The sequence below is a fragment of the Cnephaeus nilssonii genome (genome assembly GCF_951640355.1).
Source record: "Cnephaeus nilssonii genome assembly, chromosome: 11".
Taxonomy (NCBI): domain Eukaryota; kingdom Metazoa; phylum Chordata; class Mammalia; order Chiroptera; family Vespertilionidae; genus Cnephaeus; species Cnephaeus nilssonii.
The window spans coordinates 64,006,237-64,031,193 of NC_137082.1; the positions used below are offsets into that span (position 1 = coordinate 64,006,237).

At 37.1% G+C, this 24,957-nt stretch overlaps 1 protein-coding gene across 3 annotated transcripts in view; it reads left to right on the forward strand.

Annotated features, from left to right (window-relative positions):
* The window catches only part of CEP192 (centrosomal protein 192), a 95,999-nt gene that overhangs the window by 57,224 nt on the left and 13,818 nt on the right, over nucleotides 1-24,957 (forward strand). For all 3 annotated transcript variants that reach the window (XM_079784540.1, XM_079784538.1, XM_079784539.1), the window contains 12 exons: nucleotides 29-147; nucleotides 1,000-1,176; nucleotides 5,314-5,404; nucleotides 5,558-5,734; nucleotides 12,151-12,411; nucleotides 13,390-13,505; nucleotides 14,855-14,964; nucleotides 17,675-17,825; nucleotides 21,344-21,513; nucleotides 22,159-22,282; nucleotides 24,171-24,276; nucleotides 24,714-24,921. In XM_079784540.1, coding sequence (XP_079640666.1) covers nucleotides 29-147; nucleotides 1,000-1,176; nucleotides 5,314-5,404; nucleotides 5,558-5,734; nucleotides 12,151-12,411; nucleotides 13,390-13,505; nucleotides 14,855-14,964; nucleotides 17,675-17,825; nucleotides 21,344-21,513; nucleotides 22,159-22,282; nucleotides 24,171-24,276; nucleotides 24,714-24,921 — 1,810 coding nt within the window. The remainder of the gene's footprint in view (nucleotides 1-28; nucleotides 148-999; nucleotides 1,177-5,313; nucleotides 5,405-5,557; nucleotides 5,735-12,150; nucleotides 12,412-13,389; nucleotides 13,506-14,854; nucleotides 14,965-17,674; nucleotides 17,826-21,343; nucleotides 21,514-22,158; nucleotides 22,283-24,170; nucleotides 24,277-24,713; nucleotides 24,922-24,957) is intronic.

Here is a 24,957-nt window from a genome sequence, read left to right on the forward strand (position 1 = left end):
ATTTAGTTATAATTATATAAATATTTAGATACCAGATCAAGGAAGTCACTTTTCAGTGGTTCCAGAGACTCTATTCCTTAAACCTGGAGAAGAACACGAAGTTATTGTTTCATTTACTCCAAAGGATCCCCAAACCACTGAGGAAAGGTAATACACAATTGTTTATAATGAAAAGTTTTACTCACTTCTCAAGTTCCTACTTACTTAGATATGCTGCAGTCCACAGCCTGAATGATAGAATACACGTTTTACCTCACCTATCAGATAATAGCTCTCTTTTACGTCTTTCATTTAACCTTAGAGTTTCTTCTTTTGTTTACTAAAAAAAACCCTCCTTTTAAGTCTATTGACTAGAAATCTAAAAGTCCTATTTCCAAGTATATTTTGACAAAAGTAAATAATAGAATTTTAGTCTTGATGTTTCTCATTAACTTTTTTTTCTTTCTCAAAGGAAAGAATTGGTTGACCTTGTCTGTTGTTAGTTTAAAATACTTTTCTTCACCCCTTCTCAGTGACTGTGACTTTTTGGCACCCAAGGCATAAATGGGTGAATATCACGTACAATGGTGATAACACCATTGTTTTTAGTATTTGAACTTGCTTGATAAACCTAGTGCAGTACTTACCACGGTGTCCTGAGACACATGACCTACCTCCTGCCTGGGTTCCAGAAGCCTTAGAGGGCTCAGTCTGCTACTGTGGCCTGAAGCACTTGCCCCCAACTTCACTGGGTTAACTCTTTCATCTTGGAAGCTTCCTCAACTCTTTCAAAAGTCCTCATAAATAGTATGTAGTAGTGTTTCTATTTAGTTAGCCTCATGACCACCTCGTAGATGGCATGTGACAGTCTCTGTCCTTACCTGTAGTCTCCTCTGTAAAATAAGCTCTAATGGTGGGAAGGGCATTGTACCCAGCTCAGTCTCATGGACAAAGGAAACATGTAGGAAATAGCTGCCAAAAGAATTCTGGATATTCAACTTAGTTGGTTTTCTTTGTCAGGATCTTGAAAATATTTGTGCAGCCTTTTGGACCTCAGTATGAAGTAGTGTTAAAAGGTGAAGTGGTTTCCTCAGAAAATAAACCTCTAGCACCTGGATCTGGCTGCTCAGACATTCCGTCCATTTTATCCAACAAGCAGTTTTTGGCTTGGGGAGGTGTCCCTCTGGGCAGAACACAGTAAGTATGCACATAGCAGCCTCTGCTGAGATCTTGCTGTTATCTCTCAACGTGATTCTCCGCTGTGTTAGTTATGACCATGTTAATATTTTTAGAATTGAATAAAGCTGTCTTATAATCCTTAATCTTCCTATCATGAATTCAAAATTTTTAATTTAAATTTTCACCTGTTTTTAAATGCAATCTAAAAACATAGGTTTCAATTTTCTTATGCTTTTTGGCGAATTCCTTGCTGATTTCCAAATTTAGGCAATTAAGAGTATCTTTGTTCCTTCTCTGGAAAGCACTATGAAAAGGTAGGAAGACATTCTGTTTAAGGAATTTACAAACTAGATGGTGAATACTTTGTACTGTAGCATGAAGGGTATAAGGGGTCTCTAATAGAATAGATATATTCTCTTATATGTTAATGTGAATTATATCTCTAATTTTATTTTTATATTTATTTTGATTATACATTATGGATAACTGAGTAATAAAATTAATGGGCATATAACATGTAGTATGTATAGTAATATTTCCCTTCTTAAGCTTAGCAACATAGTTAAATTTTTTTACCAACCTCATATCAGTAAAAATTTCTAATTAACAACCTACGTAATTATTAAACCTAAATGTTTACTCTTTCGTAATTTTACACTTTTGTGTTTATCCTAATTGTTTTACCTATGCATTTCTATGATACCTGAGAGATAAAGTTCTGGCTGAATCTACTACAGGTTTGAACAAATTACTTCTTTAAAATTATAGTTTTGTCAGTGCAAAAAGGATCTGATTGAACTTCCTTACTTTAAATATATTTTTATTGATTTCAGAGAGGAAGGGAGAGGGAGAGATAGAAACATCAGTGATGAGAGAGAATCATTGATTGGCTGCCTCCTGCATGCCTCACACTGGGGATGAGCCTACAACCCGGGCATGTGCCCTGACCAAAAATCAAACTGTGACTTCCTGGTTCATAGGTCCATGCTCAACCACTGAGCCACGCCAGCTGGGCTGCACCTCCTTACTTTATAGAGTTCATACCTCTGATTACTCACTCATGTGGTCCTCTGTACGTGTTTTGTTCCAAAAGCAGTTTTCCAAAGGACACAGTAACATAAAAACAGTTAAGTGAGAAATTACTTCTGTGGGAAATTGAGGCAGTCATCATAAAGGTGGCCCTTGAGGTCTCGATGGGAGACCTTGTTCACTTGCCTTAATGTGAGTCTTGGGCTTGTTTCTGACACAAGTCACAGTATTCAGAGGTTAAGAACAAAGCAGTTACTATGTGAGAGAGTATAGCCATTCCTGCTATAGACTTTAGAGAGATGTTTCTTCCACAGGTCCTTTTAAAGAGAAAGTTGTATAATAGAGTGAATCTCAAGGAAAAACAATTTCACAGTGAATATTCCATCAGGATGCTCCCCCTGTGACTAGACGTGCCACACCTGAACCCCCACGTGAAGGCATTCTCCGAGTGCTGAGCATGTGGTGGTTTGATTTAGAAACCCCTTAGGCACCTGAAAGAATGTGTAGACTGCATGTTCTTTAAGCAGCTCTCGGTAAAGGTTCCTCTCAGCTATAGACTTGAAAATCCTGAATGACAGTGGGTATGAGGCACTATGCCCTCTTCAGTAGTTCCTGTGTTGTTGGTTATATGTGCCATATGTTTTTTGAAGCCAGTTAAGAGGGAATCAGGATTGACATTGATGTTGAAAGGAAGGACTGAACAGGACATGTGCCTATAGAGAAGGTTTTTCCTATTCTGTACAGTTGAACCTGAACAGTGTTTAAATGCCAAAATTTTTCTCAAAACATTAATTTTCGGTTGCTCCAGTACTTGTACAAATAGTTGATTGAGGCCTTTAAGTCTGTGCTGTGCAAGGTGGCCAAAATAATGAAGCTGTTCAACTCAGCCATTAATGTCCAAGTTAAAAAGAAGAGGAAAATTAGCTTCAGTCTGCCCTAGCAATCACAGCTTATCTTACAACTGCTTTTGTCCATTAAGTCAAAGGCAGAAGAAAGTCATTAAGAATCATCATCATCCTTGTGTTTCTGACAGAGTTTTCTACTTTGTGATATAATTTGTAATAAATGATTAATGTGGTAGAGATGACTGTTCTTAAAATCCAGCTGCTTCTCAGATGCCATACCATCCTGAAAACTCACCTCCTCAGCTAAAAAAAAATTAACATGTGCTAAACTTTTTAAAATCAGAAATTACATGAGTTAAGTTGAAAACAGGTGCTGTTTTGATGTGCGTTTGGACTGTCAGCAGCATTTTTCCTCGGCCTTTTCCTATGTGAAGGGCCTTCCGGCTGTCCGTTACTTGACTTCATTTCCTCATGGAGATGCACAGAGTTCTTCTAATCTAACATGTCTGAGTAAGTCACATGCCAGTGCAAGGAGCTAACCCAAAAAGCCTATTGTATCCCCAATTTACAGGAGTTGGTTAGGGTCTTAACTCAGCCTAGAGGAGCTTACCAATCCTGTGAGAATAACTCTACCTTGGTTGATGATACACCACATGGATGGATAAAAGTGGGTTTTTGTGAAAGTAACAATTCTAAAGCATTAAATGGATGTATTTAGTGCAGCACCTAGCTAAATTATAGATTTGCATTTCTTTATTTCTCCTCAGCCCCCGTCTTGGTGTCCTGCAAAGAACAATAATTTTTCCCATCACAGATAGCTCCTGCTACTCCTCTGTAAATGTTGCAGCAGAGTTCTGCTTAGGAAATAATCTTATTTTCTTTTCCACCAAGAAGTGTTCTAGGAGGCAGACAGAGGCTGTGTCTCAATAGTTACTAAGAGAGGACTTCAACAATGGATGAGAGATGCTGCTGCCCTACTGGGTGCTCTTCCTATGAGATACTTGCCCACTCTTTGCCCTGCCTTGCAGAAGAATGTGCTTGTTGGAAAAGGGAGATTTGAAGTGAGCTCTTTATCCAAGAATGGAGAAAAATTAATATATAATTTGGGGGGTAATACTCTCATTGAGTTAATAGGTTTTTGCCTCAGTTGCAAATAGGAATGATAATTAATAAATTAAAATTATATTTTCTGTGGGTAAAGTGGTCCAACTTGATATTTCATTCCAACTTGATATTTTTAGATTTCTAAAGTTCTATAGTTTTCCATATTTTATTCCCTCATTCTAGTTTCGCATAAGTCTGTTTACATACTTTAGCTATTTGTTGGTTAGGATTTTAGTATTATTTTTTCTTATTTGTGTGCAATCTTTATATAATAAAGGTGTTAACCCTTTGATTTTGTACAGCTCCTTTTAAAAATTAGCCCTCCCCCTTAATAGCTCTGCAACTTGAAAATGATAACATTTCTTTAAACAAAAAAAGTAAATCAAATTAAAACTTTTTAAATGATTTTTTTCCCCCCAGGTAAGTCTTTCCCAGTCAATGTACGTGTGGAAGGCTTTTCTCGGGTGTGCTGATAGTCAAAGGTCTTAGATTTTATTCTGAGATAAAGCTCAGCCGCCTTCCCTTTGAACACAAAGTGGACAAGGCATAGATCACGGTTTAAATAATTTAACTGCCAATCTTTAAAATTTGAGAAAAATAGAGGTTTACTCATGTATTTATTCTCTAGCGACAAGAGGATTCATGTACTTTCAAAGATTGAAGGATTTTCTTATATCAGCCAGTCATATGTCCATTCTACTTGCATTGTAACTTTTTAAAAGTAAGGTTAATTCAGTGTACTGTTTAAAATACTTTTGTGCAAATGAGCCTCTTAGAGTGAAAAACTTGGGCAGTTGGCCAGGGACTCCTTGTTTACTTGAAAGTGAGGTATTTGAACCAAACATGGTATTTATTGACTTAATGAATTTGTTAATCTGGATATTCATTTATTAATGTATTATAAGACAGATAATACCTATACATATAGTACAAATAATAAGGGCAGCTAAGGAGCTCTAGTGGGAAAGAGATTAAACCAGAAAGCTTTTCTGATAAGGTAAGTCTTCTGTGTTAAGTTTTCAGAAATGTAGAGTTCTAGGACTGGAGAGAGAATTCCAGGCTGCTAAAATGGCATGTGCAATCAGTCATCTCTAAACATTGGTTTTGGCTTTGTTTTTTATAATTGTAGCAATATCCATGGAGGAAAACCACATTTAAAATGTGTAATTGTTTTTAGGCTTCAGAAACTAGCTTTAAGAAATAATTCTACGTCCACAACCCAACACTTGCGACTGCTAATTAGAGGACAAGACCAGGACTGCTTTCAGGTGTGTAGAGTGCTTGGTTCTGTTCTATGTTCTGACTGATCCAGAACACTTAGCTATGCAGACTATCTTGTGTAGTCTGAAGAGTGGGTGTCAGTGGTATGTTTTATTTGTGCTACTGCTTTGCTTTATGCAGTGGTTATTTTTAAATTGTAGCTTCAGCACACTTTTGGTTCCGAAGAGCGATTAACTAGTAACTGTGAGATCAAAATTCGTCCAAAAGAAGACATTACCATCTTTGTGTTGTTTGCACCTACTCGATTATCTTGTATGTTGGCTAAACTAGAAATTAAACAACTGGGAATTCGATCACAGCCAGGTACTAAGTTCACGGTAAGATCATTTTTATTGCTTTTTTCCCTCCTGTGGAATTTATAACATGTTATAACTATTGATTTAATATTAGTAAATTAAACATTCTGATTTTTTTACAAATCAAAATATTATGATTGTCTAGATTTACAAATTAGGGAGTAATTATGTATTTTTAGAATTGTCAGGTAACAAAAGTAATAATCTCTTCTAATGCTTAGGAGTTTAATTTCAGTTTGAGAATTTTGAGCTATACCTGACTTTTCAGGACACATTTTTTTTGGAAATTTTACTCATTTTGGAAATCAAACTGTTTGATACTGTCTTCCTGAAACGGAAGTTTTGGACTGGAACCCGGATTCTTTGTCCATTGGAGTCAAAGAATGAATCCATGGACAGAGAGGGTAGTATAGCAAAGGTGGAGATTTATTGAAGAAGTACTGACTCCCACGTGGGGAGAGGGAAAGGGTCCCACTGAGTTCCTTTTCTCTATGGCTTATAAAGGCTGCAGATCCAGGTGCCTTGATATGCCCTCTGATTGGTCACTATTCCCCTAGACTGGTTACTATAGTAACTCCTAGGCTCAAAGGTTGAACCTCATATGTGAAGTTCTCCCCCTCTCCTTTCTTATTGTTTTCCTATTCCCTTTGGATGGCTTTCTTCTTTTCCTTCTCTTTATTTTGTAAATACAGACCTTTTGCTGCTCCCAACTCCCTCATTCTATGGAAATGTACCTGTTGCAGATTTTCAGCTTCCCTGTTCTATGGAAATATACCTTCTGCTGCTCTATACCCCTGTGCTTCCTTCATGGTCCCCTTAATTTCCAAAATTTCTAAAATTTCCTAAAACCTGTCTTTTTCACCCCCAAAAATTCCTGTTTCATTCCCAAGTAAATTTTACTCATTCAATTAAAATTACCTATTGACTCCATTTGCTAGATTCTGTTTCAGATACTAGGAATACAAAGACAGGAGTTTCTATATTTTATTTCCTCCCATTGTAATTTTTTTTTAAAATATATTTTATTGATTTTTTACAGAGAAGAAGGGAGAGAGATAGTTAGAAACATCGATGAGAGAGAAACATCGATCAGCTGCCTCCTGCACATCCCCCACTGGGGATGTGCCCGCAACCAAGGTACATGCCCTTGACCGGAATCGAACCCGGGACCCTTCAGTCCGCAGGCTGACGCTCTATCCACTGAGCCAAACCGGTTTCGGCCCATTGTAATTTTTAAAAAGGATTTCAAGTAATTTCTTTAGGTACATTGAAAGCACTAAGAGATAAAAGTGATAAATCATTGAGGAAATGAAAATAATTTCAAGCTTCACTAAAGTGCACACCTTAACACTGCACAGTTGTTTGGCCAGCGGGGCTAGGGCTAAAATTTTGGTTCATTTCCTGGCGTCAAAGAGGGAATGTGATAAATTGCAAGAATAATACCTAAAAGATTGTGTGTGTTTTTTTAAGTTAAAAAAAAAAGGTATTTATGACTTATCTAGCTTTATTTGATGCTGGAGCTTGACATGTTCTCTCCAGAGCTCTTCACTTGGCCTTGTGAGCTATGGTGGGCAAAATTGTTTAAAGATGTAAATGATCGAGAGAAACCAAGATGGCGGCATAGGTAAACACCTGAACTTGCTGCCTCGCACAACCACTTCAAAACTACAACTAAAAGACAAAATGGGTATCACGGGAAGGCTGGCTGAGTGGAAATTATACAACTAGAAGAAAAGAGAAAAGCACACTGAGACTCAGAGCAGGTGCGGATGTGCAGAAGTGAAGTTTAGAGTACAGAGGCACGTGCGCAGAAAGGGCTGCCAACTGAGTACGCTGTTGTCTTTTTCAATCAGGAGGGAGATACAAGCTCCCGACTGTTCTGAACTCCAATTCCGGGCGAGATTCTGGGGACCCAGACTCAAACGGGGAGAAACTGGACTGTCTGGCATCGGGCGGAACTTGAGAGCCGCTTTCTCTCAGAGGTGCTTGCAGTGTTCATTGTTCCTGCACGGTGCCGTGGAACACAGAGACACAAGATCTCTTCCAGGCAGGGCTGATGGTCAGCCATTGCTGTTGGCTCCACCCTGTTTTTTCCCTGAGACCCCGCCCCTCCCAATTTACAACCCCACCCAAGCTGTGCGCAGAAGCTTTTGCATATGAATGGCCTGGCCCTTTGCAATCTGAAACCTAACTTACTGCAGCTGGGTCGAAGAGCCACAGAGCCTCCAAAAGAAGACCCAAGGCTCGACAGCAGCTTGCATTGCTTCACAGCTGGGCCTCATCTGGGCACCTCCAAACCCCAAACAAAGAGAAGGTATATGCAGATCTCTCTGTAGTTCCTGCTGGGTGGCCTCTCTCCTTGGAGATCCAAGAGCCAGTGTACCCAGTGGTCAGAGAGAGACCATCCAGACTACAACTCTTTAGATCAATAAGAGACACACTCAGGGGGCAGACTCAGTGAGCGCCAAAGCCCCACTGAAGCAAGTCTTGCCCCATAAGGGTGTCTCCAGCACAGAAGTTCTCCCATCATAGACACAACTGATCCTCACAGCCAATTGGCCTGGAGGTCAATTCCTCCCAGTGATACCAACAACAATCAAGGCTTAACTACAACAAGACTGTGCACACAGCCCACAAAGGGGTGCACCAAGAGTGTCCACCTCAGGTAATTAGGGAGGCTAAGCCACTGGGCCCTATAGGACACCTAGCACACAAAGCCATGCTATCAACACAGGGAAGCAGCCAAAAGGCGGAAACAAAGAAACAGGTCACAAATGAAAGAAATGGATGAAAGCAAACTACTGGATATAGAGTTCAAAACCACGGTTATAAGGTTACTCAAGAATCTTCTAGAAACTGCTGATAAATTTAGTGAGACCCTCGAGGATATGAAAAAGGACCAACTAGAAATTAAGCATACACTGACTGAAATAAAAAATATACAGAGATCCAACAGGAGACTAGAGGATCCCAAGAATCGAGTCAACGATTTGAAATACAAAGAAGCAAAAAACACCCAACCGGAAAAGCAAAAAGAAAAAATAATCCAAAAATATGAAGATAGTGTAAGGAGCCTCCGGGACAACTTCAAGCGTACCAACATCCAAATTATGGGGGTGCCAGAAGAAGAGAGAGAGCAAGATATTGAAAACCTATTTGAAGAAATAATGACTGAAAACTTACCCCACCTGGTGAAAGAAATAGATTTACAAATCCAGGAAGCGCAGAGAACCCCAAACAAAAGGAATCCAAAGAGGACCACACCAAGACACATCATAATTAAAATGCCAAGGGCAAAAGACAAAGAGAATATTAAAAGCAGCAAGAGAAAAACAGTTAGTTACCTATAAGGGAGCACCCATACGACTGTCAGCTGATTTCTCAACAGAAACTATGCAGGACAGAAGGGAGTGGCAAGAAATATTCAAAGTGATGAATAGCAAAAACCTACAACCAAGATTACTCTACCCAGCAAAGCTATCATTTAGAATTGAAGGTCAGATAAAGAGCTTCACAGATAAGAAAAAGCTAAAGGAATTCATCACCGCCAAACCAGTACTATATGAAATTCTGGAGGGTATTCTTTAAGAAGAGGAAGAAGAAGAAAAAGGTAAAGATAAAAACTATGAACAACAAAGTGACAAATACATATCTATCAACAAGTGAATCTAGAAATCAAGTGAATAAAAAGTCTGATGAACAGAATAAACTGGTGAATATAATAAGATCAGGGGCATAGAAAGGGAGTGGACTGACAATTCTTTGGGGAAGGGTGTGGGGGATGTGGGAAGAAACTGGACAAAAATCGTACACCTATGGATGAGGACAGTGGCGGGGGGGAGGGTAAGGGCAGAGAGTGGGGTGGGAACCTGGTGGAGGGGAGCTATGGGGGGGAAAAAGGAACAACTGTAATAATCTGAACAATAAAGATTTATTAGTAAAAAAAAAAAAGATGTAAATGATCATTTTTAAAACTAACCTATTTACACGTGAGCCCAGTCAGTGTATCTTTTAGACTATCCTGAATATATTTTAATTAGTTTCAGGTCTACTAGCCAAGATTTTGAGGTTATTCCTAAGCAGGAATTTCTGGTGCTTTAGGGCAGAACCATTTTATTTGACAGCCAATCAAACAGAAGTTCAGGTTGGTGTCCTCTTAAGACAAACTAGGATCCTAGTGGGAGTCCTAGCAGAGGTAGATGCCATCTGTCTTCTCTCAGAGTTGGGCTGAATGAGACCTGAATGCACAGAATATGGCTCTTGTCTCACAAGAAGACTTAGACCCTTAACTTTGATGTATCTTTGTGGAGATAAGTAGCCCGATACAGTGATGGAAGAACACTTAACTCCAGGGATGAAAGAATAAGGAACACTCCTGCTTCTGTGCTTCACACTCACCCTGAAGCAGTCATTGTACTTGGACATGCTTCATTCCCTTATCCGAAATGCAATTAATTGTCACCCCAACTTCCTGGTTTTGTTCTGAGTAACAAATGGAATTATATATGCTTTGTATACAGCATGATGGGACTACAATAAAAATGTGTTGGTTTTAGTCTGAGTATATGTCAGGCACTACTCTTGATCATTATACAGATTACCACATTTTACTTCAAAAATACTGTCTGAGATCATACCACTATTTCCATCCTACCCATATGGAAACAGGCCTAGAGATGCCGTCCTGTGCATCTTACCCACCATTATGTGGTCCAGGACACATTCACATTTAGGCTACCTGACTTGAGAGCACATGTTTATCTGTTGGACAGGCTCTAGGTGTTCATACTAGCTTTCCATTTTCTAGTGCCATAGAGCAGCAAAGCTCAACCAGAGGCCATTTTACCCTCCAGGGGACATTTGGCAATTTCTGGAGATATTTTTGGTTGTCATAACTTGGATGGGAAGGGGTGCTTCTGGCATCTGGTGGGTAGAGGCTAGGGATGCAGCTGAACATCCTATAATGCACAAGACGGCCCTCACCATAATAAATGATCCAAATCAAAATGTCCGCAGTGCTGAGGTTAGAAACCCTGCTCTAGAGCAATAGTAGTTTTTCCTGTTGAATCTTTGGATTTATTAGTATTAGTTAGATTTCATTTTATTTAATCACTAGAGGCCCGTTGCACGAAGAGATTCGTGCAATAGGCCTTCCTTCCCTTGGCTTCCAGCACCGGTTTTCCTCTGGCACTCGGGACCCAGGCCTTCTCTCCTGCCAGAGTCTGCCTTCTTTGTCTTTGCTGCAGACTCAGGCTGGAGTCTGCCATCTTCGTCTTCGCTGCTTCGCTGCAGACTCCAGCCAGAGTCTGCCATCTTTGCTGCAGACTCAGAATCTGCAGTCTTGTCTTCGCAGAGGCACTCCGCTCCTGTAGATCCCTTTGCCCTCCGCCCTCCCTCTCATAGCAGGCATCCTGCCCCGCCTGGCCACTCTGAGCCTGGAGCAGCTGGGCGGCCGCCATCTTTGGCCTTCTAATTTGCATGCTCACTCTGATTGGCTGTGGGCGTAGAGGCGGTACGGTCAGTTTACATGTTTGTCTATTATTGGGTAAGATTCTTCTTAACCTTTTACTCCGTAGTTATTTGTAATTCTTTAGGCTTTGAAAATACAGGAAGAATGCTTACATTGAGTGTTTTAAAACTAATGGGCTTCCTCAAAAAACATTTCATTTCAAAAATTCATGCCCTAACCGGTTTGGCTCAGTGGATAGAGCGTCGGCCTGCGGACTGAAGGGTCCTAGGTTCGACTCTGGTCAAGGGCATGTACCTTGGTTGCGGGCACATCCTTGGTAGGGGATGTGCAGGAGGCAGCTGATCAATGTTTCTCTCTCATCGATGTTTCTAACTCTCTTTCCCTCTCCCTTCCTCTCTGTAAAAAATCAATACAAATATATTAAAAAAAATTCAGAATACTGGAATGTTAAAAGAATTATACAGTAGACCCACATACCTTACCACTTAGATGCTGTAATTAATGTTTTGCTATATTTCTTTTATTTAAACATCCATAAACTCATCTAATTTTTAAATGCATTTCAAAGTAAATTACAAACATCAATATGTTTCACTCTAAACACTTCTAAGTAAGCATATCTATACTATGTTAACCTTTTTATTTATTATCTAAGTTTGGCTTTTATAACAATTAAATAATTATTTTTAGAATACTAAAAGGAAAATAATTTTGTAGCACTGTGATATGTTTTTCTCTTAAGATAGAGTCTTTAATATAATGCTGGACTGAAAGTGGGACAACTACTAGCCAAAGTATGCAAAGAATAATAATTGTAATTGTAATTCTAGTATATGTATTTTCTTCTCTGATCATAATTTAATCTTCTGCTTTATGCTTACATAAAAATAATTTTGAATACACAAACACACACACACATACACACACATATATATATACATGTATAACTATTTTTTTGCACTTACAGATACCTTTGTCTGGATATGGAGGAACAAGTAATCTTATTTTGGAAGACGTTAAAAAATTATCTGACAGTTACATGGTAACAGTGAATGACTTAATACCTGGCAAAGAAAGGAGAATTGTTTTTTCTATTCGTAACACTGGCTCTCGGGCAGCTTTTGTAAAAGCTATAGGTTTTAAGGATTCTCAGAAGAAAGTTTTCCTGGATCCTAAAGTATTAAAGATTTTCCCAGATAAATTTGTTCTTAAGGAAAAAACACAACAAGTAAGTCTTGCACTAAAAATATAAACTCACTTTTAGGTTAAATTAATAATTGTGTGTTTTATGGCTAAAAACTAAGAAAAATTGAAATGTGTGTGTGTGTGTGCATATATATATATATATATATATATATATATATATATATATATGAATGAAGTACAGTAAAACCTCAATATAATAGACTAATTTGGGCAAGGGGGTGTCTGTTAAAGCCAAAAGTCCACTATATAATAAAGTAGGTTTTCTGAATGCATATGTTAAAAATAGTGTACCTGCTTTTACTTACGTAGACACTTTGTGTAATTAAAATTAAGTATGTATGAAAAGTTTAATTTCACAGAAAAGTTTTCTATATGTAATACATACTGTAATTTTAAATTTATACTGAATAGATCTAGTAAATGTGTGCATTCACCAGTCACTGCAAGTAAACAAATGCACATGCCTGGGGCGTGGCTTGTCAAACCTGGGTTAAAATTGCTGTAGAAAATCATACCGCTGACAACAGAACCAATTACCTCGCCTTGTGGTGTGATCACATGCTAATCATTCAAACATTGTTTACGAGCGGTGACTCTTAGATTTAAATATGTAGACTATAATTGTAGATATGTAATATTTAGTTATATTGGCGAAATTAGTATTTTTTCCAACATATGGCCTATTTGTTAAAAATAACTAAATTAATAACAAAAAATAACCTGTTAATTACAAGCAAATCTTGGTTAAAAGCTTTCTCAAATTAACAGGGTGTTAAGTTTCACATATGACAGACATACGGACTGGAAATTTTGTCTGTTAAATCTGAAGTATGTGAAGTTGAGGTTTGCAGAATCGAGTGTTTACTGTACTTATCTTCTTGGAAATGTACATATACATTCATGTCTGTATTGACTATTAGGCTCATATGAGAGTTTATTAAGAATGAAATAACTTATTAAAATATTTAATATTCAGTTTAATTTTTTTTCTTGGCATTAGGATGTTACTATAATATATCATCCATCAGAGAGAGATAGCAATTACAAAACCACAACAGAATTGTCAACTATATTCTTCTTTGGTGGAGATGAAATTTCACGACAGCAGTATCGAAGGTAGGTTACTTATCTTAGATGGTAATGGGGATTATTGAGTAGAAATAGTGAGAACTTAAATAATGGTTTGGGTTTTGGAATTTATAGAACATGTTTCACTTGGTAAAATTTGTGTAGCTGATAAGAAGAAGTGCCTGTGGGAAACTCATATGTATTCGCAATATTGTTTAAATACATCTGACTTATTTGGAATATTTCTGACAACGTTGTGAATTATTTGAAAGGAATTTTAGAAATGTGTGTGATGTTTAACATGGCTAACTACTTAAAGTATGTACTTCTAGAAAATTTGGTACATCTAATGTACATATAGTTTACATATGCTGAAATGTCGAATTTAGGTACTTAAGTTTAGGTATGATTTAAGATAGGTAACATTCTTGTATGCTAAATTCAGAGTTCTTATAAAATTTTGTTTCCTAGGCAAGAAGACTATATGTTAAAAAAGTGTGAAATTCATGTTTCATCTGTTAGTAGGAAATTATTAACACCCAGTAGGGAAGGGGTATATGTATATATACTGTCTTTTCTTCTTCCAACTCTTGTGTTCTGGACTGTGTTTTATTCTGGGGCATAATTGAGAAAATTTTTATTTATTTTTAATCTTTTAAAGATTATTGGAATGTTTAAAAAGAGAGAGCATAGTGATAAGTTGTTACATGATATTAGACCCAATTTGAAGAACTCAGCTTTGAACCTGGTGTTTTTCAATTAAGTATTTTAGAGATAGAAACTGACATTTGGAGAAATTAGATTCCCAGCTTTGTTTTCCTTTCCACTGGAATATAGAAGTCAAGGTATTGTTTTATTTTATTTTTTTAAGGTATTGTTTTAGAACTCCAATTTACCACAGATTTAGAATAATGAGATTTGTTTGTGAACATCTGGGTATTACAGAGAAATTCACATTTCAGTTCTCACACATTAAAGATTCTCTAGAAGAGGCCAGGAAAACATAGTTACATGCTAATTTAAATGTCTTACTTGTGTCATTTCTTGGCATATTCTTTTTTTTCTTCTTTTTTTTTCATGAGACAAATTTCTGTCACCAAGTCATCACAAATAATGAAAATGTAAGACCTGAAAATAATCTTATGCTTCTTTGTACTTCTATGTTAGGGAGTTCTAGTTCTGATGTTAATATTTAACGGAAACTCATGGTTGTACTACTATAACTTTTTAAGAGAACTTCAAAAACAGATTTTCTTTTTAAAGTTACTCATTAGGATTTAAGACATGCGGTCTGTGTACTAATGTATCATGCAGTTAGTTGGATTTGCCAAACACACTGATAAAATAAGGTCACTTCATATGTAAAACCACTTTTGAATAAAAATCTCTCCTGCCAGAGCTCTGCTGCATAAACCAGGGATTCTAGAACAGATACTTCCAGAGCATAGTGTGCTTCAGAGCATTGATTTTGCTGAAACATTTCAAGATGAGCTACTAGTAACTGAAGGTAAGAATTCCAACGTCTTAAATCTTTTGTGTTATTTGTAGTATTATCTAGATCCATTGATGTAATAAGGAGGAAGAGTATTAGTATGATTATGGTGTTAGGTTGAGCCACAGTTCTTCTATATTACTTGGACATATTACATCACTGAGATTCAGTGTTCTCTGTAAAATGAGACTAATAATAATATCTAACATCTCATCCATGTACTGTATGTATTAGATGTCATTAATGTATTATTGCACCTATTCTGTGGGTAGACTTTGAAGCAGGAGGAGGAAAGTGGTTATTATTAAACTCAAATTAATTACTATTTAAGATTTAATGATTACAAACTTAGGCTCATTTTCAGATTTCTGTGCTTTTGTGCCTACTGTACAGTTTTGGATAATGTGGTCATGGCAGCATCCAAAATAAGTGGTGAAGTGACTGTAACTTAGATGTTTAGATCTGTTTGATATAAACACTTGAAGGATTTAATGGTGTTTATTACTGATACAAAAGATATGTATTCATATATACAAGTTGTGTAAAAATGTACAGATTTTCAATATTGTTATAAAGCAAGAAGTTAGAAATAACTTAGATGCCCAAGAGTAGTGGATTGTTTAATTATGCAATATAATATTTTGAAGCTATTAAAACAGTGATGTGATTCTGTATTAATGACATGGAAAGCTCTTATTGAGAAAATTTATTTTTAAAGTTTGCATAATAAGATCTCATTTTGGCATAAAAATAATTTAGTGTATATATATAGCTATGTAGGTAAAATTGCAGGACTATACACACCAAAATATTAACAGTGGTTATGTTCTGGTGGTAGAATTTCAGTTAGTAGTATCCTCCTCCCTCCCCATTTTTGTTTTTGAAATGATGAACTATATATTGCTCCTGAAATATGAAATGATAAAGGAAAAGGATACTTATGCTTGTGTAGAGGTGATGTACAGTAGTCTGTAATCTTTTCAGTAATTAGGAGTCTAGAACATCTATTCATAGGAAAGCTAGAAGTGGGGGTTAGAAATAATGAAAAGATTTGAAGTGGACCTTGTCAATAGTGTGTTAAGGGGGCAGAATATAGAAAGAACCTTGGATTTGGAGTTAAAACTCAATTCAAGACCCATCTCTGACACTTCGCTCCCCTAAGCTTCACCTTCCTTATTTCTTCCTCCTAAGAAAGATCCCAGTAAGAGAGTTAAACTGAACTGTGCTGTATAATTGGAACAGAAACATTTATTGCAACAACAGTGAAGCCTGAAAGTAGGTAGTCTTAAGTGAATCAGAGCTTGGCAAAGTTTCATGATTCAGCAACATTTATTTCTTTGATTGAATGGACATGTATTTGAGAGTACAGGGTGCCAGTCTATAGAGGTAAAAGATGCAATGCTTGGCCTTTATGGGCTTACAGGCTCGAGGGAAGACAGATGATTAAGGTGCAGTGTCAAAAGTGCTATGATAGAGCTGTGTTTAGGAATCTGGGAGAGCACATAGGAAGGGGTACCCCATGTAGAGTGAGGTGACTCTTGAGGAACCTTGAAGAACCACAAGAGGGAACCTCATTTACAAAAATCCAACAAATGTGTAATATTAAGACAGTAACCAAGAGATAAGTAACATGCAAGATCACCCATCTAAGATGGGGTTGAGTTGGGACTTAGGGGGTCTTTGAAATGCCAGATTCTACCTCAAAGAATACTGGATTTCTTGAGATGGTATATTTATCATCAAGATGAAGAGAGGAAACAATCCCACTTTGTTTTGTGTTAGCATAGTAGATCACCTATGAGAGTGCTATAGTTGAACTTTGTACATGATTATTTTGAGTAATATTTGTTTGAGCATATTATTACAAATATTTATAATCACATTTTTGTAAAATGTGTAATTAGTGACATTTTTACAGTTGACTTGAACTTTTATAGTCAGATATATTGGTTACTATAAATTTCAGTTTACACTTACTATGTTCTTTTAAAATTTCCATTTAAAAATATAATTCTTAAAATTTAATTTATATGTAGATTATAAACATGTTCTATAAAATTTCTTGTCTGTATAAATTCAGTTGGTCTAGTCTAGAGATATTCAACTCCAGCACCATTTTATTAATCTACAATATTTAATGATATTAATATTGCCTGGTTTCTAGATTTAAGTTAAATATTTGCAAGACTGCCACTTATAAATTGTGCACTCTTAACCTCCTTGTGCTTCAGATTCCTCCTCATCTTTGATGTGGAGATAATGCCTTTCTCAAAAAGTTGTGAAAACCAAGTAGGTTAATATACAGAAAAGGAATAGAACAGTGTCTGGTCCACAGTTAGCTTTATATAAATGTTTAGGCCACATATATCTTTTAAAATTCTTATTTTAATGGTCACAACAATCTCTGAGGCAGTTTGTTATCCCATATTGTACATGAGGAGACTAAAGCTTAGTCTTAGAGAGGTTAAGTTGCCAAAGGTTACAGAGCTAACGATTGGCAAGGCTATAGTTCAAATCTAAGGCCAGAGCCTGTGCTGCTAATCATTGATGCTGAGCTGCCTATAATTTCATGCTCATCAGTAGTATTAAAAATCAAATTGTCACCTACTCCCAACCTAACGGAGTAATATTTTGTGGCTAGTAAATATATATATATATAAATTTATCTGGTATTTGTAGTGTGGTTATGTGGATTCATACATTTCAAACATTATTTCTATTTCAGTGTATGATCTTCCCCAGCGGCCTAATGATGTTCAACTCTTTTATGGAAACATGCGTAAAATTGTGCTTTCAGTGATTGGGGAATTCAGAGATTCCATTTTTAGCAGAGAATTTCTTCAGTCTTCTTCCAAAGCTAACTTAGAATTTAAAAGGTAAGACAAACAAAACATCTGTCTCAACAGACTTCAAGATTACTTGAATCATAGTATAGCTGGTCTTTTCCCTGTACTTTATTTATTAATTTATTTATCTCAAATGTTTATTTCATCTTTGTTTTTTTTGTTTTTGTTTCAGTTGAATAATTTCAAATTCATGGAAAAGTTAAAAAATCTTTCAGGGAATTCCCATATATTACCTTTGCTGAGATTCCCCAGTTGTTAATATTTAACACATTTACTTTATTGTTCTTTATGTATACGTAACTTTTTTCTGAACCATTTAAGGGTAAGTTGCAGGAATGATGACCAAGTAGCCTTAAGTTTCTTTTTTTTTTCCCCCCCCTAAGTTTCTTAAAAACACAACCACTTTCTTACATAGCCATGGTAAACCCATCAAAATTAGGACAGTAGCATTGAAAGCATCAGGACTACCATCTAGTCCACAGATTCCATTCAAATTTCCCCAGTTCCCCAGTAATGTCATGTATAGTTAAATCAAGCAAATAAACAAGAAACTTTTCCTTTCCCCTTCCTCTTTAGTTCAGAATTTAAGGTCACATTTTGCATTTAGTTAGCCTATCTCTAATCTCTTTTAATATAGAACAGTTCTTCTTTCCTTATCTTCCATGACTGAGATAACACAGAAGGTTGGATTATCGAATCAGATCCACAAAATCAAAGATATTAGCCAGAATTAAGCTTTACTAATAATTTTAGGAGAAACGTGAAGGAATCCGGATTGCAAATCTTGCCTCCTAGGTCTTTTTTGCAACATTAATTCTCCATTCTGGCTCAAACTTAATGCAAGTTGTGCATGTGATACATCACTAACACAGAAGATGGAGCCATCTCAATCATGAAAGCTTGCTATCCTATATAATAATCCTATATAATAAAGGCCAATATGCAAATCGACCAAATGGTGGAACGACTGGTCGCTATGATGCGCACTGACCACAGGGGGCAGACACTCAATGCAGGAGCTGCCCACTGGTGGTCAGTGCGCTCCCACAGGGCTCACTGCTGGTGAGCGCAGCGGTGGTAGTGGGAGCCTCTCCTGCCTCCATGGCAGCACTAAGGGATATCCGCTTGCCAGCTTAGGCCCGTTCCAGTGAGCAGGCCTAAGCCGGTAGGCGGACATCCCTTCGGGGGGTCCCGGACTGCGAGAGGGCGCAGGCTGGGCTGAGTGACACCCCTTCCCAAGTGCATGAATGTCGTGCACCAGGCCTCTGATATTTAAATAATTATAACGTGATATTTTTGCTAACAGCTATGCTGTATAAATTCATAAGTTTCAGGGTATTGGTTTTTTTTTTACCATAAACAATTCTAGACAGACTAGGAATATACTGTTAAACATTCTGTAGGTAAGGACATTAATGTGTTTGCTAGCAGATGTCATTAGCAAGATGACATCTAGGGGATTTCAAGACATTTTTCTTTTTTTCTTGGGCATTCCATCGTAAAAAGGAGAAAATATTTGCAGGCCAGCTGCTAACTAACCCTTTTCTTACCAGCAATCTTGATGATTTTGTTGAGTACAGGCCAGTTATTTTGTAAAATATTCCTCAATTTTCAGTTTTCGAACACCACAGAAATGATACTGTTTGTTTTCACAGTGCATCCTCTCTTGAGTGGTAAAACAGTGCTGATTTGTTCCAGTACTAGAAATATTTTTATCATTTATTTAAAATGGTGTCTGCCGGGTTTCTCCACTGTAAAGGTAGTTAATATCTTGTAGGGAAATACCTGGAGATGATGAATTATCTTAGTTCCTCATCAAACTTTTAGCACCTACTGATGATTGTTACCTGAATCACATATTATTATCTTATTTACCAAATAGTGATTTCCTTATTTCATTTTCCTACATTTATTAGTTGTTTTTCCACTATGAGGAAGAGATTTATTTTTTCCCTCTTTTATGTACTTTTCACTTATATTAGGACGACTCATGGGTTCAGTATTAATCCTTTACTGTCATTATTTGGTCTCTTAATTTGGCTTCTTGATCTTTTGATGTGCCCACAGCATTCTTTGAGCACTTCCTTATTCGGTGGCACAACAGGATATTCTAGGCTCATCTTATACTTCCTCTGTCCAAGCCCTAGAATAGCTGGGACTTCTCTTAGAATTCTTGGTTCCTTTTAGTAGAGAATGGAATTGAAACCAGGATATGGGTAGTTGGTGTGCTATTGCTTTTCAGATGTCACTGCTTCTAGGCCTCCTCAGTAGACAGAGCTAGAAGACAAAAGCATTTATATATAAATCCAGATGTATCCATGTCTGTTAATAAGTTAAAACTATGAGTATATACTGATACCTCCAATTCTAATCTAACAAAATACAATGCATTTCTTTTTTCCTTTCTCTAATTGTATATTTTTTTCTCCCAACACTAAGAATCCTGGCCCTACTAGCCTCAATATATTTACATTTTACTCAATCCTTCTGTTTTTAACCAATCTTCTCATCACATGGGCTGTCTCCCTGGGCTCAGTGTTGCCAACTCACTTAGCCTGAGAGTTCCCTGCAAGTCCCAGCGCCACTAAGTTCACTGCTGACACACGCACTCACCTTAATTACCCAATGCCTCTAGTTCAGCCAGTTTGCTTGCTTTCCCCTATACTTACAATGTTAATTTTCTTCTAAGATATTGAGTCAAAGAACGAATTAAAGATAGTTACATATATGAAAAATTATCTTGAAAATCACTTATTATGAGGTACTGGTTCTTAGGAAGCTAAAAAGCCAAGAATAAATGTTTTTATTTCTTAAAATTATTCCTGACATTGGCAGGTGCCTCCATTATTTCCCTGGGGCAGTAGAGGCCTGCTTTGAAAAGGCGGGGGTGAGAGGGCAATGGGCAAAGGTAAAGCGGATTTCTCTGTGCTGAGTGTTGACTTAAAGACGTCCCACTGTAGAGTAGGAGAATTTGGATTCTGCACAGTTGAACTTCAATTAAGCCATGTGTTTTTGTGATTACAAAATTTATTCTGAACTACTTTTTTTTGTAATCTAAGGCTTATTTGAAAACACTGCTTCAACACTTAATTTAAAACTCGTTAAATTTTATTAGCATTTTTTACTGTGGTATTTTTCCCCAAAGGACTTTCTTATTTTAAAGTGTTTGGTGTTAGCATCATGAAAACAGTTATAGATACATTAAGAGTTTCATTGTGTTTTTTTTTTTTTAAATTCTTAATATTGGTTCATTTTCTAGTAAATCCTTGTAAGAGACCTTAGATGGCATGCAGAAGTCAAAGCAGGAAAGAAATTAAATCATTGAGTATTCTTAGTAAAAATTAGTATAATAATATTTGACCTATTCTGTATTTTTTATACATTACTTTAAGAATACACAATATGAAGGATTCGAATTCACTGAAAAATACACAGTATGTAATGCACTTTCAGTTTTATCTAAATGTTTTGAAATGCAGAATTAATATAAAAACGTGACACGATCTGGCTTTTTATCACTTTCGATTTTTATTTCCTTTTTTCTGTAGTGACAGTCTTGGGAAACACGGTGGCAATGTTTCTTTGGATGTTTTACCAGTTAAAGGTCCTCAAAGTTCTCCACTTTCACAAGTTGTTCACCCACCTCAAGATAAATCATCCTCTGAAGAAATGTGGACTGTCCACCCTGAACACTTGATTTTGGTAGCCCCTTCTACGTGTGAGTATGTCAGCGACAACATGACGGGAATGCCCTCTGAAACCCTGCTGTACTACATGGTACCCTAGGCTCATCTAGGATATATATGTGGACTTTGTGCACATGCAGCCACCGGCTTTCATAGGTCCTTCTCTCACCCACTAGAGACCCAGCTCAGACTTGACCACAGCATCATCCTGACAAAGGCCATGGCCCTCAGTCCAAGCACTCAGTTCCCTGTACGGCAGAGCCACGTAGGATCCATGGTCCCTTCCTTCCACCACCTCATCTGCCCCAAGGAAATCATTTGGCATTTGGCCTCTTTTAGCCTTAACATTGACGTAGTTGGTTCAGAGTAGGAATAAATCTGGTACCTATATATGTGCCCAAGATAAGACCAGGTGGTAATAACAATTTCCAGATTTCCTTTTTTCTCTCCCTTTGTTCAGTATTTGAGCTTTGTTCAGTATCTTTGTTGTTTCCAAGAGTAAACAGATGGATGGCCTTGCTTTACCAGGAATTTGAAATTCCTGTAACTGGGCAATTGAGAAAGCACAATAAGCTGGTTTACTAGTGTACTTATTTAGGATTTATTCTTACTGTTATTAACTGGGTCTTATTCACTAATGCTAAATGAAAGTAACATTTATTTATCTGATATAATAGGTGACCTGGCAAAAACTGGACGTTTCCAAATTTTAAATAATTCTGTTAGGTTACTGAAATTTGAACTATACTGGCCGGCACATTGCCTTACGGTCACACCACAACATGGATTTATTGAGCCAGAGTAAGTATGCTGTCTCTTTTCTCCGGGTGTGTTATTCAGATGCTGGCGTGGTAATCTTTTAAGGATCAAATAATATGCTGTTTCAGTTTATTAGAATTTTGCCATGTGCTGACTCTGTACAGTGTGCCATGTGTGGTTCTGTGGGACTTACCATGAGTTCAAGACTCATGCTACTTAGTGCAATAAAGACCATGCCTGTAGCCAAACATGGTATACAGCCTAAAGGTCAAGAAAGACGTGAGAGGTGGGAAAGAGTTCCGGAGGGAAGACATGAGAATGTTTTCTGGCATATTACTCTGGCTACAGAATTACAAAGCAAGGGATACAGTTGGGGCTATGACAAGGGGTGATGGTCTCAAAAGCCCAGATGTTCTGCCTTTCATTACCTTGGATTTCACTCACTTATTCTGCTGGTTTTGTCTAAAGGGCATTTTATAGACAAAGCTTTTTCTGACTTAGTATGTCTGACCCACAAACTTACCTTGCCATTTTCTGCAAAGACTATTCTGAGATAGAAGGAAGTCTTTGAGGGCCTAATGTTGATAAGCAGCTACCCTCTATTTGCAGCTTAATTATTGATAAGAGAAGGTAAAGCCTATTCCGTAGCTTTTTAGAGACTATGTGTGGGTCAGCACAGAACCTTCACATCTGATAGTTGCTTCATATTTAGCAATAGCAACTTTGCAGAACAACAACATGAAGTTTATGCACTTTGCAAAATGATGGAGTATGTACTTACTTGACTAAGACCTGAGGTGAGGTATGGTTAGGGACACTCCAGAGAAACATTCCTAGGACCAAAGCAGTCAACTAAACATTTACTAATTAATGGTTGAAAATTTAGAGAAATGAGGACAGGTTGTTCACAAACAACTTTTTCCATTGTCCCATGTGTTTAGCTATTAGCAGTGGAAATAATCTTCCTCTGCCATTTTTGACCTGTACCAAAATAGCTTTTATAACTGGGGATTTTTTTTTAAGTCACAAGTCTGGCTATATTGTCCATATTTGTTGTTTGACATCCCATAGCTCTTGAAGAGAACAGTGAACACAGAAAATTTTAGTAATGGGGGGCGGGGGGTGGGAAGGAGAGAAACAATCTGTTTTCATTCCTTTTTTGTCTTCTCCCTTCCAGTTTTCTCCCCACCTACATTACATTTCCTTTGTACTGTGACAGTATCATTCTTTATTCTTAAGTGGCTCAGAGCTTTGTAGTTTTGATTTTTTGCTCTAGATATGTTCTTTTTTCTAGATCAGTGGTTCTCAACCTTTTTAATGCCACGACCCTTTAATACAGTTCCTCATGTTGTATTGACCCCCAACCATAAAATTATTTTCGTTGCTACTTCATAATTAATTTTGCTACTGTTAATGAATCGTAATGTAAATATCTGTGTTTTCCGATGGTCTCAACCAGGTTGAGAACCGCTGCTGTAGAGCCTAAGACCATCGGAAAACACAGATATTTACATTACAATTCATTAACAGTAGCAAAATTAGTTATGAAGTAGCAACGAAAATATTTTTATGGTTGGGGGTCACCACAACATGAGGAACTGTATTAAAGGGTCACGGCATTAGGAAGGTTGAGAACCACTGCTCTAGATACTTTAATTTTGAGTTGCTTTTTAAATGGTATTTCTACGGTATGGTCTATTCTCATGGGAGTTTGCCCTTAGGTTCAGGGTTTCATGCTACTTAACTTTTTGTTAGTCACAGAGTTGGAGTTGATGCGAAATCAGATGTGTATGGGAGCTCACCTCTGTTATCTGCTCTTTCTGAGCAATAAGGAAATAGTTGGTTATTGATAGGATAGTATTTATAACTCTTGTTCTTGCTATTAAAGTATGGCTATTCTTGGTTTTCATTACTACATTCTTTTCTTTAGGAGTAAGCTACAGATTCTTGTGAGTCCTAATTCCTCCTCATCCACAAAACAGTCAATGTTCCCATGGAGTGGTTTGATCTATATTCACTGTGACAATGGGCAGAAGGTACTTGTTAAAGTTTTTTTTTGAGCAACATTTCTCTTAACTTGTGTTGTATCTTAAGTGTTGTAATTCTTATTAGCACTTACATTTCAGAAGTCAAATGTAGGGGTCTGCTCTTTCAGCCCAACTAGATTAATTCAAATAGAGCGTTTGGTGCAGAGGTTTCCATTAGTGATCTGAATGATTTTCCTGGGTGGGGGCAGGAGTGGAGAGTGGGGCCTAGAAGCCATTATTAATTTATAAAATTTGCTTTGAAAAAACAAGGAGTTTTGGGACAGGGGATAAAGCCAAAGATTTATTTTGATCTGAATAAATTTTAATTTATAAATTCATCATTTCGTGTGGCACTACTTTTCTCTACCATGACTTAAAAATAAGAGTTGTTTCTTTAAAAGTTGCAGCTACATTTGTGTCTTATCCCTTTATTTGGCTCATTTCAGAAAATTGTGAAAGTTCAAATTCGAGAAGACTTGACTCAAGCAGACCTTCTCACTCGTTTGGCCTCCAACCCATTGGGAATCCCTTTTCCAGTTACTGAGCCTTTAACTAGACATCTTGTAAAACCAATGACAAAACCACCTTCCACAAAAGTTGAGATAAGAAATAAGACTGTTATTTTTCCTACAACAGAACCTGGTGAAACTTCAGGTATCGTATCACAAGAATATTTAATTCAAAAGTCTA